General features: G+C 43.2%; 1 protein-coding gene across 5 annotated transcripts in view; it reads right to left on the reverse strand.

The window, feature by feature from the left end:
* The window catches only part of WRN (WRN RecQ like helicase), a 91,262-nt gene that overhangs the window by 13,200 nt on the left and 61,732 nt on the right, over positions 1-16,330 (reverse strand). For 4 of the 5 annotated variants that reach the window (XM_029911922.1, XM_029911923.1, XM_026653293.2 and 1 more), the window contains 9 exons: positions 15,863-16,033; positions 15,686-15,783; positions 14,969-15,044; positions 13,924-13,997; positions 12,673-12,745; positions 12,182-12,294; positions 9,499-9,613; positions 5,723-5,854; positions 1,291-1,453 (listed from right to left, as the gene is read on the reverse strand). In XM_029911922.1, the coding sequence (XP_029767782.1) occupies positions 1,291-1,453; positions 5,723-5,854; positions 9,499-9,613; positions 12,182-12,294; positions 12,673-12,745; positions 13,924-13,997; positions 14,969-15,044; positions 15,686-15,783; positions 15,863-16,033 (1,015 nt within the window). The remainder of the gene's footprint in view (positions 1-1,290; positions 1,454-5,722; positions 5,855-9,498; positions 9,614-12,181; positions 12,295-12,672; positions 12,746-13,923; positions 13,998-14,968; positions 15,045-15,685; positions 15,784-15,862; positions 16,034-16,330) is intronic. The other variant, XM_029911921.1, reaches the window with a different exon arrangement.

Raw genomic sequence — 16,330 nt, forward strand, 5'->3', positions numbered from 1 at the left:
CAGGTCAGCTTAGTGTACAAAGTCCAAAAATAATGGAGCCCAGCTCTACAGCAGGGAATTGCTGAGCTGGTGAGAATGAGTCTTCAGACTCCCAGAAATTCCTCTCCTTATTCTAAGCTCCACGCTTTCCTCCTGCAAATGTCAGTGACTCATGAATGGCCCCGGTAGAGTTGGGGGTGTGGAAAGAAGAGAAGACTCAGAGCATTCTTCCTTATTTTTACTGTGTAACGCCAACAGACCCCGGTCGTTGGCAGGTGGGATTGAACCGGGGACCTCTGGAGCTTAGTGCATGAGCCTCTACCGCATGATCTAAAAGCCAACTGGCTCTTAATTAAGGCTGTAGAGCAGACTCATTTTTCTCTCTCTCTCTCTCTAAGCGGTCTCGGTGGCACTAGATGGGACAGAGCACCACACCCAGGAGGTGTGGGGGTTACAACTGTAATTGGTTTCCTTTTAAACAGAATGAAGATCATCATCAATATTTGCCATATTAGAGATCTGGGTTCTATCTTCAGCTCTGCTAGAAGTGACAAATGCAACTTCTCCATTACCTCGCTTGCAATATGGAGGGATGAAAGCTGCTTCCTTCTGATGGGGAAAACAACCACAGAGATGACATGACTCACCCAAGGCCAAGCAGTAGATCAGTGGAAAAGCTGGAAATCGAAACCCTGCTTTGGGGCTGCCAGTTGTGAGCTTAAATCACTAAATCAGGTGCCCATCTAACATTTATCAGAATTCTGATAAGTTTTAAAATGCAGGTAACAACCTATTTATTAGTTTACTTGTCTGGTTCTTTTCGTCACCCCAGTATCTTAAATGACCCAGGTTTGCAATGTGAGGAAATTTAAGATATTTTCAAGGATTCACTTGGCATGCTGCTGGTGCCTAAGTATAACTATTCACTGGGGCCAACGTTTTCAAACTCAGAGGCTGAAGTTAGGTGCCTAAATATGGACACAGTTAAAAAATTATGTCTGGATCTTTTTACATATTGTTGAGACACCAATCTTGTGTCTGCACTCAACTCAGAAGTTCTTAAAGAAAACTCCCCTCCTCCTCTCCTTTATGGCTTGAGGCTGTGGCTTTCCATGCACCCTTATCTCCCATTGGCTTCACACCTGAGGGGAATGTCCTTTGCCCTGCCATGATCAGCCTGGCTCAGGAACGGGTCCTCAGAGTGATGAATTCTCACCAAAGGAACAAACAGGATACACAGGTTTCTTGTTTGCTTTATCCATATCCCAATGACTGTCATTGAGACCTTCAGACTAGAGCTGTGCTTCTCACCTGAGTTGATGGGAGGGTTTTGGATGATATCAGTAATAACCTTCTGAACTTCAGGAGTCAGACCCGCTCGTTCTAAGTCGACTGGGTAGCCAGCTTTCATGGCTTCGGATAAATGAGAGCCAACCACAGAGAGAGGCAGAGACCTGCTTTCACTTATACTCTTCTGGGGAAACAATGAGAGAAGAAATCTGAAGTGGTAAAAGTATATGAGATCTAACAACAAAAGAACCAAAGCTCCCTTTGAATCCCACCACTGACTCCTCACTTTCTCTATTATATGAAACATAAGCTTCTTCTCTTCACTTCCAATGCCTTTCACAGCCCATTCCCACTTACCTTTGATCTTTCATTCAGTATCAAAAGGTTGGCTCCTGCCTCTAGTTGGCTCATGGCTCCATCCTTTATCACCCACTTGCTAAATTTTCAAACTAGCACCTTCGTGCTTTCTCCCATGCCCCGCATGCCTGGGAGGAGCTCCCCATAAACATCTGCAAAACTAACTCCTTATCCTCCTTCAAAACCTTCCTTAGGCTTGGTCTACACTGCATACTTACTTCACTATAACTACGTCGCTCAGGGGTGTGAAAAATCCATACCCCTAAGCAACATAGTTATACCGACCTTAACCCCCCGGGTAGGCAGCGCTGTATCAGTGGGAGAGCTTCTCCTGCCGACATAGCTCTTGCAGAGGTGGAGTTATGAAGCCGATGGGAAAGCGCTCTCCCGTTAGCTTACAGCGTCTTCACCAGACATGCTACAGCAGCAAAGCTGCATCTGTGCTGATATACATTTGTAGTGTAGACCTGCCCTCAAAAGTCTCCTTCGCTGTGATGCCTACAAAAAACATGACAATGGTTAGGCTGCTGGTGTGCTGCGACCACTGCCTGTCATGTCTTGATGTTTTCTTGTACTCTCCCTGCCTGTCTGTATTCATCTGTTGTTTCTTCTTTTATGCTTAGATTGCTCCGAGATGCTCTTTAGGGCAGGGATTGTCTTGTTGTTCTGTTTGTACAGCCCCTAACACAGTGGAGTCGTGGTCTGTGACAGGGTCTCCAAGGCACCATGGTAATACAAATAATAAATGATAATGCAAGGTGCTGCTGCTTCACAAGACAACAGCAAGAACAGGAGACCATCACATTCGACTACACAACAAGAACTCCAAACCACATCACAAGGCACATTTTTCTGATCTCTTTCAGACACTGAATCCAATTTGTAAAGAGGTTTCATTTCGAAAGATTATTTCTGGCTTGGAGAGCAACTTCTCACTGTGACCCTGAAATCCCACGCATAGAAAGGATTCTGCTCTGCATTCAAATGTCTAAGGAGCAGAACCCAGAGCTCCATCCTCTAGCAGTGGCCATAGAGCTCCAGACTCGCTACTACACTGTCATGGGGCTAGAGCAAAAAGAGACAATGAGCTGTTGCCAGGACCTACATGCTACATTGGGCCACTGCATCTCCATGGTTTGCGCTATATCTCTGGCCTGCTCACAATCGCCCCTACACTGCTATGGAGACAGCCATCACCAAGCTCTGCTCTGCTACCTGGAAGAAGCGGATCAATCCCTGAGCATGGCAGTCTGCACCATGCAAACGGAATCATATTTTCACCGCATATGGGGCCTTCCACAGCTATTTCCGGGGCTACAGGACTTCATTGGTGATGGAAAGACAGTTTAATGACAACCTAGTAGCTGTAACTGTATAATCAGCTCAGCTCACTTGTAATGTTCGGTTTGTTAAAGCCCAAAACGTCCCCCAATATAGCAGCCAATTATCTACACCTTAACTGCAAGAGATCTGTAAACGCAGCAACCCTCACTGACTCCTCATGTGTCTGTTGGCACCACCGGAATAGAAACGACAAACAAAAGGTGAGTATTTCAAGTTCTTTTAGGTGGACTCCATTACCACAATCTTAGGGCAACCTCTTTGATTTTGCTTAACTAGAGTTGGATTTTTTTACAGGATGGATTTAAAATTAATTATTTTCCCTGAAAGAATTAGGCTTTATGTTTCTTTTATTGACTTTCCCCCAGACAATACACACAGGGGAAATGCAATAATCATGGTTATTTGATCCTGGGCATCAAATTACCTAACACTAATTGTTCTATTGCTTCTCGTTAATTAGTCCTTGGGCATTTTAGTTTAGCGACTATCTGACAAGGTTCACTCACGCACTCTTGGGAGGGACAAGAGAAGCTTGAAGCTATTTCAGCATCATACTAACGGAGCAACGAGCGATAAAAAGTGAGAAGCTTAACAAAAAAGATATAAAAGCAATGGATTATGGAACACGCCTTCGAAGGGCACAAAGCAACATGCCTATTTCTCCCAGTGTGTTATGGCTCTCTGCCTACACAACAAATTAATAAAGAGTTCAATGCAAAGCCCCATGTTAAGGTCACGTTATGATTAGGAAATGAAGGTTAGCTATTTGTAAGTGGAGTTCTTTGAGATAGACTCTTGCATGTTCACTTCTGCGATGCACTGACTGGGAGCAGCCAGGACGGTGCCACCTTCTACCAGCAGTGCATGTCAGTGCACATCCCTCCCCCACCCCCAGCATTGGGGCGCGTTCTGTGGATGTGGCTATAAAAGGGGGTCTTGGCGCTACTGTCCTCTCAGTTCCTTCCAACTACTACAGTGGAATACCAAGTAACAGTGACATTAGGACACCGCAGGAGCAAGGAACGCAGGTGGGGAGTGTGAATATGAAGAGTACACCTCAAAGAATTCCGATTACAAACACCCAACCTTCACTACTTCTTCGAGTGTCCTCTGTACATTCCCACTCTTGGGATAGTTTGACAAGCAGTACTGTAAATAAGGAAGAAGGGAGCGGAGTTTTAATTAAATAATGACTGAAGGACCACTCTGCCAAACTATGCTTCAGAGCTGGATGCCAGATCCAATGCATAATGTCTTGTAAAAGTGTGACTTGAACTCCATGGAGCAGCCCTGCATATTTCAATATGAGGAATATGTTTGGAGACTGCTACAGATGTACCTGCCCTTCTAATAGAATGGGTTCTAAGAGGACCAGAAGGAGAAAGGGAAGCTTTTTGGTAAAATTCCTCAATACAAAGTCTAACCCATCTGGATAGGGACTGTGCTGAATGGCCTGACCCTTAGAAGTACCAGCAAATGAAACAAATAACTTGGACGAAGACATGAAGTTCTTCATTCTATTCAAGTAATATAAGCTAAGAGCGCTCTTGTAAGCAACGTAATCTAGACTCCCCTTTACGCGAATTAGGTTTAGGGGAAAAATGCAGGTAAATTTATACTCGGATGTATACGGAACTCCGACACTGCCTTGGAAGGAATTTAGGATGTGGTCTAAGATCACTTTATCTTTATGAAAAGAACTCTGAGGAGGGTGGTCTGCCATCAATGCATACAACTCACTAATTCTTCTAGTGGAAGAAATTGCTATTATGAAAAGCTGTCTTTATAGAAAGATGAAACAGAGAACAATCCCGTAGAGGCTCAAACGGGGAAGATATAGGTATATTAGTACTAAATTCAAATTCCATGGAGGGACCGGGTCATGAACTGGGGAATATGGATTCAATAAACTTTTTAAAAAGTTTTTCACCAGACTGTATGAGAAGGTGGCTTTAACCTTTACATGAGTATATACTGCTGCTATTGCTGATAGGTGGACTTTAATCAAGAGAAACAAACCCATTGTTTTTAAGTGTACCAAGTGTTCCAAAGCCAGTTGTGTAAGGGCTGAATCTAGGTCAACATTCCTATCCGCTGCCCAAATAATTAATCTTCTCCATTTAAACTCTTAACTTCTCTCTGTCCACCCCTTGTATGAACTACAGAGAGGTGCCTACCTGGTGAGCAGACCTCCAAATCTTCTCTCTTGGATAGAAGAACTACACTTGGGTTGATGCCTGGGGACCTTTCTCTGCTGCAAGGGCAGATTTGCCCTTAAATGCACAAAAGGTAATTCCAAGTCACAGTTCCCAGAACTGTGCAAATAAAGTATTTTGTGCACTACCAACTCCCAAGTGCCTGTCTTAGCAGATGTGAGTAACATGGCTGAGATCAGGGTGCAGAAAGAGTCACAGCTTTGGAAGTCTCAATCAGAAAGTTGCACTGATATTTCGTCTTTCAATTTTGCACTGAATTTTCCTGTGGGGCTTTTTTCAGGCCATTCGACTCTTACATGGAGGTACAATGCAAAGGGTTTGATTTTTTATATCCAGAACAGGGACATGGCACTCACCAGCCTGCGGCTCATTGGCAGCATAGGAAGAATGTAAGAGAACAGCAGCAACTTACTCAGTCTAGCCCTCAAGTCTCATGTTTTAACAAGTTTGCAATCCCCATACATACAATATTCCCACCACCTACTTTAGACAGACAACCAGCATATCCACATCCCCACCAATGGGAAATAACTTACCAAAGACTGGTTCTTCTCATGGAACAGCATGTATGTTATGAGCTGTGACTGTGGAAGGGGGCTGCACCCACCTCTCTTCTGGAGGACTGCTGGCTGCTTTTCCCTAGATCCACAAGTAGGGAATGTGTCTATCTGTAAGGTGACAAACAAGAGTTAGCAGGAATAAAGCCCAAGAAATCATCCTGTCGGGTCATCTGCTCTGGAATTGGAAATGGAAGAGCTAGACTTTGAGCAAACTAAACTGTACAGTCAGACTGTGTTCCACACAAACAGTAGAACAATCCCAAGATGGTGCTTATAATTCATATGCACACGCACACACACACACAGGTGTGCTGAAGCAAGCTATAGGATAGTCTGCTTAACATACCTGAGGAGTCACAAAATAACTGGTGTCTGGACTGACACACACCGGGCTGGTTTGTAAGTTTCTGAATTAGAATCATAGAATCATAGAATATCAGGGTTGGAAGGGTCCTCAGGAGGTCATCTAGTCCAACCCCCTGCTCAGAGCAGGACCAATCCCCAGACAGATTTTTGCCCCAGATCCCTAAATGGCCCCCCTCAAGGATTGAACTCACAACCCTGGGTTTAGCCGGCCAATGCTCAAACCACTGAGCTATCCCTCCCACCACTACACTGTTAAAAGAGTTTGATACTCATATGTACTGTAATACAGTAATGCAGAGTAATCTTTTATTTTTAAATAAATACGTGTTTTTGTGTGTTCTGAGTTAAGAATTTTTTAAAAAAAACTTGACAAGACTCCTTCTCCCAACCTCACGCCACACGCACACAGTTCTGCCTCCACCGAAGGGGCCAAGACAGCCTGCATCCCAGCAACCTGATCTGTGAAGCAGAGAGAAAACTCCTCACAACAGTGAGAAACACTCATCTCTACCCAACCACAGACAATTCAGCAGGCACTCTTCCTGCCTGGACGTATCTGCTGGTTGGGACTCTGCAGACGCTAGAGTGGAGAAGAAGAATCCTTTCACCTCTAGGGTAGCATAAGAGTGCAAAAACTCAGAACATGATTTCTGCCACTGGCAGCACAGAAGCTCCCCTGTGCTTCGTCTGTCGCCACAATGACACGCGAAGAAAGCACACTGGGACAGGGTGCCACCATATGGATAGTAATGGACAGAATAATATCTAGCTCTATATCTAGCGCTTTTCGTCATTAGATCCCCAAAGCACTTCACAAAGAACGTCGGTATCATTATCCCCATTTTACAGTTCACAAAACTGAGGCATGGAGCAGTGAAATGACTTGTCCAAAGTCACAGCGGATCAGCAACAGAGCTGGGAACAGACCTCTGCCCTCCCAAATCTAAGTCCAGTGCTCTGTGCACTAGGCCACAAGAAGGGAATCACAAGGTTCAATGAGAGTATTGAAAGAGTGGGTCCCACTGGCTAAAGCATCCTTCAGAACAGTCAGGTCCACCTGTCTCCCAAGATGGACCAATAAAATGGGAAGCAAAGAGGAGTCCTGCCCTCAAACCAGGACAGGCAATAGTCTGACCCTGACAAAGGCGAATTCCATATGTCTCAGTCTTCAACCCCAACCCAAATATCAAATCTGGGATGTAACCAGCTTTGTGTGCTGAGCCAGAAACATCTGAAACAGTCCCATGGTTGTCATGGCAGCAATGAAATAATGGACCCATCCAGACCAGTTATTTTTTGAAAGGACATTCAAGACACTGAGGACAATCAGCTCAGTGGCTGAAGCACCAAACCAGACAGGAATTCAATCAGCTCAGCAAGGAAACCTGAGTGAAGAAAGACACCAGCACAAGCTACATCTGAGACGGGTCCTAGGACTCAAGAGGGACACTGACAGGAGTTCAGTGATGGTGTTTGTGTCTGTGTGTGTGGACGGGAACCGCCTACATTTAAGATCAGATGCAAACAGCACTGCCCCAGGACTTCTGCAGTCCTCCCTATAATTAAAAATATCCATTTCTTTCCGCTACAGATTTGCCAGCCACTATGTTTAGGGCCACATCCTGCAGTCTGCCTTTACTGGAAGATTTGCCTGAGTGAATAACTGCAGGCTTTGGTCCACATTTAGCACCACAAATCAATACTGTTTAAAACAAACAAAAAAACAATGGCTAACAAAACCCATTTTGCTTGTTTTCAAATATGAGCCATTGCAAGTCAAGAGCTGGAATGCTGATTGGATATAAACCGAGCCACTTTGAAAAAGAGCACTGATGACAAAAGAGCTCAGTCTGCAATTTACCATGGATCCTAAAAAACAGGCTGCATAGTTACTAGCTATTTTAAGAAAAACTGGATGCTTGCCACGCACTATTTTAGGGAGTTTATATATGATTTCTAAAAGAACGGAAAGCAAGCTTGGGGAACTGGTGAATAATCAGGCCTCCTCTAGGTGTAACAAGATGTGTGCATTGATCCCATATTCAGAAGATTTCATTCCCAGAACTGGCTGGCTAGGAACGTTGGTGTACCCAAGCATGGATTAATTTCTAACCTCTCCACTGCTGCCATCTGACCTTCCTTCTTGGGGAAGTAACAGTGAAGTTCCTTTCTTTGTTACCAGCACCACACGAGTATGCTGACTGTGGCCATTAGCAGGTTCCATTTAAAAGAAACTTTGTTGTAGGGCTCATCTCACAGCAGGTGTTATTGCTCCACAGCTGCCAGGAGGAGGGGGATTAGACCAAGTGTTTCCTCACTTTCTAGTCCCTTCGCCAGATAGAGAGATCAAGCCAAGCCTTGAATTGCTAAGGCCTACATGGGATTTAGATGAGAGTCCCCCCACCTTAGGGATGAGGCTCTCAACACCCCAGTGTTTTGCTTGTTCTCCAGGCCAGCCACGGCTGTTAATCTGTTCCACAGGTATTTATATAGAACGTATCCAGTATCATTATGCACTGCGTAACCTGGAACTTCTGGATCAAAATGATTTCCACTGCATATGTGAAGAAATGAACAGCTACAGGCATAGGTGCTGGAACAAGGGGTGCTGCCGCACCCCCTGGCTTGATATGGTTTCCCCCATACACAGGGTTTACAGTTTGGTTCAGTGGCTCTCAGCACCCCCACTGTACACATTGTTCCAGCGCCCCCGGCCACAGAGAAGCTTGTAATCATGACATGCCAAGCCCAGGGTGTGGGAGATCAAGCTTACCCACCCATCCCAGTAGCCACTTGTCAGTTATTCAAGGAGTGATGAAGATAGCCCCTTGAGTAACCTACAGGATGCTTAGCTATGATGTACATGAGACGGTCATGTCTCAGGAGGGCGCCTACTTCGCCACAGACAGATTGGGCAAGAGAAAGGAAGAATCCTTAACAAGAGATGGGAGAAAGAACATGGGAAACAGGAGAACATGAAGGGAAAAACAAGGGCATGAAGAAATGAAAGGAGGGGAGGTATTGTCTTTTGAAAACTTCTTAAGAAACCTGTTTAGAAGCACACTTTCTCTGGTCTACTTGTCATCCTCCACACTACCAACCAGACGAGCTGAATGCCACTACCCGGGCCCAGCAGTTTCTTGCTGCAGAGGAAGCACAATCAGCCCCGAGGAGGAGTGAGAGGAGGGCTTTGCTCAATATCAGCAACTTGAGGTGATTCAGGAGGACTGTTCACAGGCTACAACAAGAGTCCTGTCCTGTAACTGGAGGAAGGACCGGGACTATGCCAGAAAGCCTGAAAAATGGGACTTGTAAATCCCAAGGTGAGGTAGATCACAAGGGCTCCAGCAGAGAAGCAGAAGGCCTTGCTGAGGGAAAAATCTTACCTCCAGATTATTTGCATGGCAAAACTCCTTGATATCATCCAGGAGAGGAACCAACATGGCAGATTTTGCTTCAGATACGCCATCAATTCTCTTCACATTTTCAACAGTCGTAGGCCTATTTTGGGTAGAACAAGAACACAATGGAGAGTTACTAGGCTTTGCTGGTTTATGTTTTGGAACATGGAGTGTAGAACAGAACAGGAATGACAATCCCCACTTTAACCACAGATTATACTGACAGGTGATCACTCTGCCATCACGGCACGGTCTGAGTTTTAGTCATGTTATTTTTCAAAGTTCTTATAAAAAGATCTGTGGAGGAAGTGTGTGGCTTTTTGCTAGTGCTTAATATTTTCTGGCACATACATTATTTTGCAACTAAGGACTAATGTATTTTTTTTATGTTCTGTCATGGCAAACTGGCTATAAACTGGGCTTCAACCACTTGCAGGGGTCAAAAAGGGATTCCCTCCACAATGTATTCTGGGTTTTCTGTTTTTATCTTCTTCCTCTGAAGCATCAGAGATGGCCACGGCTGGAGACAGGACACTGGACAGGGAAAATCAGGGCTCTGAGGTGGCACCGAGCATTCAGTCTCTCAGGGGCTCGGCTGGCTGGTTCTTGCTCACATACTCAGGATCCAGCTGATTGCCATGTGTGGGGTCAGGAAAGACTCTTCCCCAGGTCAGACTGGCAGGGACCTTGGGGGGGTTTCACCTTCCTCTGCAGCGTGTGGATATAAGGGTCACTTGCCCGGGTTATCTGGGTAAATCTCATCTATCGTTTCCCTGCCACTGCAGGGACCTCAGGCACTGGTGCACCTCAGTCCCTCCTGTTCTCTCCCGGTGATACTTTACAGCCTCGTCGCCTATGGACTGTAAATCTTTAGTGTAATTTTGATTGTTGGGTTTGGTGAGAGGCTGCTAGGTGGAATTGGTGGCTTGTGATATACAGGAGATCTGACCAGATGATCTGGAAGTCCCTTCTGGCTTTAAACTCTATGGGTTTGTTTACACAGCATAATAAACCTGTCTGTGTGACCTGCACCTGCAGACTCGGTGTGTCCAAGCCTGCACTTGAGTGTCCATACTGCACAGGAAACCCAAGCCTCACCCCTGTGCTGGCACAGCCATACTGCACTACACAGACCCAATCACAACTTCAGCTTCTGTAGGTGAATACCGTCATAACCTGGGTTCCTCGTGCCCTCACCAGCTGTGGCCACTCTATGGCTTGGATCATAGTGCATTATGGGAGAACTTGTCTGTCTATCCCACAGGAATTGAGCAGAAGTGTTTTGATGGTTTTTGCCGGCGAACATATCCAGCTGAGCCATTTTGTGTCTGCATGCTCCCAGCAGCTGGAGCCATCAACATGGATCTTGACCCTGTGAAAGAACTTCTCCACCTCATGCTGTCAGTCCTATTTAGGGACACCGGCGGGCCACCTATGACTTTGCATTAGGCAACACACTGCAGAACCAGTTGCAGTTGTTATAGGCTGGGTTGTCTTACAATACTTGCTTTTATAGTGAGGAATCATGTAAGGAATTTCATTTCTTCTCTCTATCTTTCTGGAGACTTTTACTCTAACACCCTGATTATTCATTTGTAGTACAGAAGTGCACAGAGTCCCTGGTCAGGTGACGGGGTAAGAGAGAGTCCCTGTCCTGAAGATCATACAATCCAAATGAAGACAAATGCAACAAGCTAATAAAACGAACAAGCAGAGGGAGCAGGGAAGGAAGGGTTTGAGCAGGGTACACTGCTGCTTCCCCTGCACCCCCATCCCCTCTCCAGCCAGCCGGGAAGGCATGGTTACAAAGGCTGGATACAAGCAAAATTTGCAGGTTTTAGTTTTTCCCCAAAGCTACAAGCAAGGGGTATGTCCGATGCCCGCAGCCCTTGCTGGCCACCTGCCTGGTCTTTACCACTTGGCGATTTACCATATGCAGCATGGTAGAAGTGGGTCTTGAAGAAGGAAGCTGCTCTACAGCTTAGTTCAGGGAGAGGCTTCATGCATAAGCGGTGGCTTGGAAGAAAGCATGAATTTGCTTGTGGGAGAGGCTGATAAATGGACTATGAAGGCAGACATCACTGGCGGTGGTAAAGGTTGACATGACAAGATACTTTCAGAAACAAGTATTGTAACAGAGTAATTCATACATGCAGTCAAATTTCACCGGTAGAGCTAAACCAACATAAGCAATAACTGCAACGCTGTTCTATCTGCATAACACCTGAGTTCACATAGCTCCATACACATGTTGAATAGAGGTAGCTACAATATCTTTGGTGCTACTAAAAATGCTAATAAACTTTACACATACATTTTCAGAACTTATGTGATCACAAAATTCAGACACACACAGCAGAAGCGTTCAGTTTGAGGAGTTCTTCCTGCACCTCTTGATAGTAACAATGTACCAAAATGAGAATCCATTAAAGTTCTTCTTCAAAATTCAGTCAGATTAGTAATTCTGCTGATGCAGAAAGTTACTGAACTGGAAGCATGTGGAAAAACAGAATTCCTCAATATGTTTATGTAAAACACCTAAAATCTATGGCACATGAGAAGTAATGCATCATCATCATTTTCTGTTACTAACGTGGCTTGAAGGAATGAGGGTAAGACTCCAGAACATCTTTGGACTTACGTGTGGTTTTCAAACTGAAGACTTTACCTTATCTTGGCCATGTCCACCAGTATTTTATTTGTTGCCAACACAGCCGGAGGAATATCCTTCTCACTGGCTAGCTTCTGTCTGGCTGCCAGCAGCTTCCCATATAGAACAGTCTGTAAAGAACAAAGCCGAAGTATGAATACATGTAAGACATTACTTTAAAGAACACTTTAAGTCAAAGACTTAGACGTGATTAAAGTATGGGAAGAAAACTGCTACATGAGAAAGCAAACTACAGCCCAAAAATAAAACAGATAAGCAGTCAGAATCTAAACCATATCCACACATCATGTTTAATTATCATCAAGGACTCCAGTTCTAGGCACCTTCCTAAAGTTTAGTGTAACAGCTGAAAAATCCAGTTTAACAGCAGTTTCTCTGGTTGACATTTTGGAGGGACAAGGAATGGTCTCTAGGAATGTGTAAGACGTACACAAGCACAATTTAAATGCATTTCTTACACAAGCAGATGCCCTGTTTAATAGACTTACGTGCAGTTCCTTCTCTCTGGATGAAACAGCAGGTTCTGGGGACTTCAGTTTGATTGGTGACTGCACCAGGTCACTATTAAATTTAAAAATAAAATAAAACGTGATATTCATATTCCTATTAGATCAATGTATCAATTCACTTTGTACCAGCTCTGCTCTGCTGAGATTGGTAGGTTTGGGAGTCCTAGTGTATTTGAGCCAGCCAGACCTGTGGTCTCAGCCTATCTAGTTGTCATTTGCATTAAAACACATCTGCACAGACACAGAGTCCATACTGGAGTTATCCTGGTATAACTACAGCAGTATAATTATAGCAGTATAGCTATGCTGCTAAATTTCTCCATTTAGGCTATGTCCACACTGCGCCCCTTACAACAGCCTGTCTGGGCCACGACAGCCACACCGTTGTGAAGTGTGCAGAAATAAATGATTCTTACATTTTATATTATCCTGATCCATCCAAAAAATGTATCACATTTCCAAGTTATCAAAAAATAGAAACTAAGCAAAAACCAAGTGACCTGGAATAAATAAAAGTTATTTATAGCCTGGTTTTTAATTAATGTTTGTTATGTTTATTTCCCTTGCATTTGGATTTAAAATATCAACAAATGAAAATGTGTCTTAATTTTAGAGTTTAAACACACCCCTAAAATCAAACCCAAAACAGACTTAATTAACTCTGCATTTAAAAAGGCTCATGGACTTGTATTGTGCAGAAAACAAGGCCTGTTAAGATTTTTGAACAGTTATGGTCTACTTAATTGTATGATATAAATGTTCAGTTACTGGTTCAGTTCAGGTAATCAGCAATAGAAGTATTTTACAGTCACTTTTTTAAGATTAATGTGGGATGTTTTAAAGAGCCATTTAACACACTGTAACCCTACCTACTTCAGCGCATAACCTAACTTACATTTTGTGACATTTTAGCATGTCATGTGAGGCAAAATTAAAAGTGTTTAGCTAATTTACCTATCAAAATTATTTGCTCTCTTAATGCTGTTTTACCAGTCTTTCAGACAGACAGATTATGCCATGTTTCTTAAAGGTTAAATGAAGTCTGGAATCCGTACTGCACTTATTTTCACACTAATGATTTGAGACATTGAAACAAAAAGTTAAGTTTACACCACAAACAGACTTACTTTCTTCTCTGACAGTTGCTCTACAGATACCACCTTCACAACACAGGAAAGAATGAATAAGTAGAGAAAGAGATATGAGTAGAAATAATTTAGTCCATTGTACCTTTCATTTGAGACATTGCCTCTTGTAGAAATTTTACTTGTTCCTTGATAAGAAAACATTTCCTGCAAATAGGTCTGTTTAAAATAAAAAAAAAAAAAGTCAGAAAATCAAAGAAGGTATCCACATTTTTCCCCATACAAATATTAACAGTAAAATATTCATTTACATTTTTATACCCATTTGTTTAAAAGATATTCAGTGAAGAAAGGGATCGATTTTTTTCAAAACACACTACAGTCTGTTGCATAACGGAAAAATTCTTTCCTCTTGGTACCTGGCGTCCCTCTAGTACATTATTACAAATATACACCATACATGAGTAAAAAGCAGATGTGTGTTACAGTATGTTGATTCTCATTAGAAAACAGATTTAAAGTTTCTAACCTTAGTCACAGTATAAGAGGAAATTGTAATAAAACAACAATTTACAGAATCAAGGAACAAACACTTTATATAAACAAGTCACTATGGTAAAATATGTTCATGTTAAGAAAAACTGAGAAAAATCTAACAAATTTAGAATTAAGGTTCCCTCTCAGCCCCTTGCACTAATGTAGGCATTGGAGTTTCACCCCATTTTCTGAAACCCCTTAGAAACTGTAGTGGCGGTCTTTACATTTAGTTTAATCCCAGATAAATAACTTAATCCAGAGTTATGGCTGAGATTGCACTATAGACAGTGTTACTGCTGTTTCTCATTCCCTCATTCCATGTCATCTGTAAACATTTAGATTACAAAATCCCGAGGAAGGGATTGTGATTTTCCATGTCTTTTGTGAAGTAGGTAGTGCATATTTGGGTGTTAATACTACACTTCACTTTCACACATTAATGTGTTCAGTGTACCAATTATTTTGTTCACCACACAACTATCATACAAATGATTTGTAAATCCTATATTCTGTGCTGCTTTACTGTGCATCTTAAGCTTTCAAATATGTAGAGAAGACTTTATAGCTAGATATACTGATCTGTTAGCTCACTTGCCAGTCACTAAAAAGAATAATGAAGTGTATGATGAGTAATATTTTTCTCAAATACAGACCTGTTTCTCTGGTGTCAGCTTTATTGACCTTGTATCTGGTGAATGTGATCCTGCAACTGAAGTTATCTGTCTATTGCTGTAAGAAAATGAATTCAAATGTATTCAAAACATATACAAAAATAACCACTCTGACATGAAGGCTGACATTTCAAAATACACCTGGGGAGAGGATGGTTTCAGAATGCAAAGAAGGGTAACTGGTGTGTGACCCTCCTCAGAAGATTTTGAAATTGCTTGTAGTCATCAGGGGGTGACGGTGAAGCCAATGCAACTCCTTGTCTGGCGATGAAGATGACAATCCTGTTGGAGCTGGTGGATCCACATGTTATGGTTCCTCCTCTTCCTCCATTAGTTCTTGAGGAGGTTCATGATATTCTCTGCATGGAGAGGGCTGTCTAGACTCTCAGTGGGATCACAGAGATTTGGGATGTCACATATATGGATCCCATAGCCCCAGTAAGGCCAGTGTGACAGGTAATATGGAAACTGGGGTAGTCCCCAAGGAGGAGGGAACCATTGATACCATTGATTCTGAGGAGTGTAGTCCCTCTTATGCAAGCAAGACTGTGCCCAAGAGACACGCCCTCCCCACCCCACAAAAAAAACCTTAGTGCAGAAACCTCATCCTTGGCGCAGGCAGTCTCCAGTAGCGGGATTCACAAATTTGTTCTCCCAACATAAAAGTGACACATGCATAATATATATGGCTGTAGTTACCTTTGGGTGTGAGGTTTCCTTAGATATAGTTCTTCACTGGACTGTAGCAGAAGGGTCCGACACAACTCACTCCTAGCTTTACAGAGCCAGTCTCTACCCTGTGGGATACAGACCAAGTCACTCAACTTTACATTCCCAAAAGAAACCTCTGACAGGAAGGTTTTACAACAAGATTACCTTCTTAGTCAGCTCACACAGAGTTGCAAATCTGCTTTTACCAGAAACTTCTTTAAGGAAACCTTCAATGAGGAGCTGTCGGCCCAAAGCCTTCCACCAATTCTCTGGCCAGTCCTTTCCACTACCAAAGAGAGCGTGAGTTCGGTACTTGTCTGGGAGACGCTGGGAATTCTGAAATCATTCAAACATTTTGGTCAGACTCCTCAATTCCTAGAAAAACTACTCCACCATAACTGGTAAAGCACAGAAATAGTCATGCAGTCCTGTACGAATATAAGCCATCATTACTAAAATGAGGAACTGAAAGCTGAAGAAGACTGAAAATGCCAGAACTATGGGAGAACCCCTCCAAACATGACAATATATTTGGCAGAGTCATTTAATACCCATTAAAAATGGCTGAATTTGAAACTGTTGAATCTGAATCCTTCCCTTTGTTCGTTGTTAGAGCAAGGGCCACGCCAATGT

Source organism: Terrapene carolina, unplaced genomic scaffold (genome assembly GCF_002925995.2).
Source record: "Terrapene carolina triunguis isolate 2854851 unplaced genomic scaffold, T_m_triunguis-2.0 Scaffold136, whole genome shotgun sequence".
Classification (NCBI taxonomy): domain Eukaryota; kingdom Metazoa; phylum Chordata; order Testudines; family Emydidae; genus Terrapene; species Terrapene triunguis.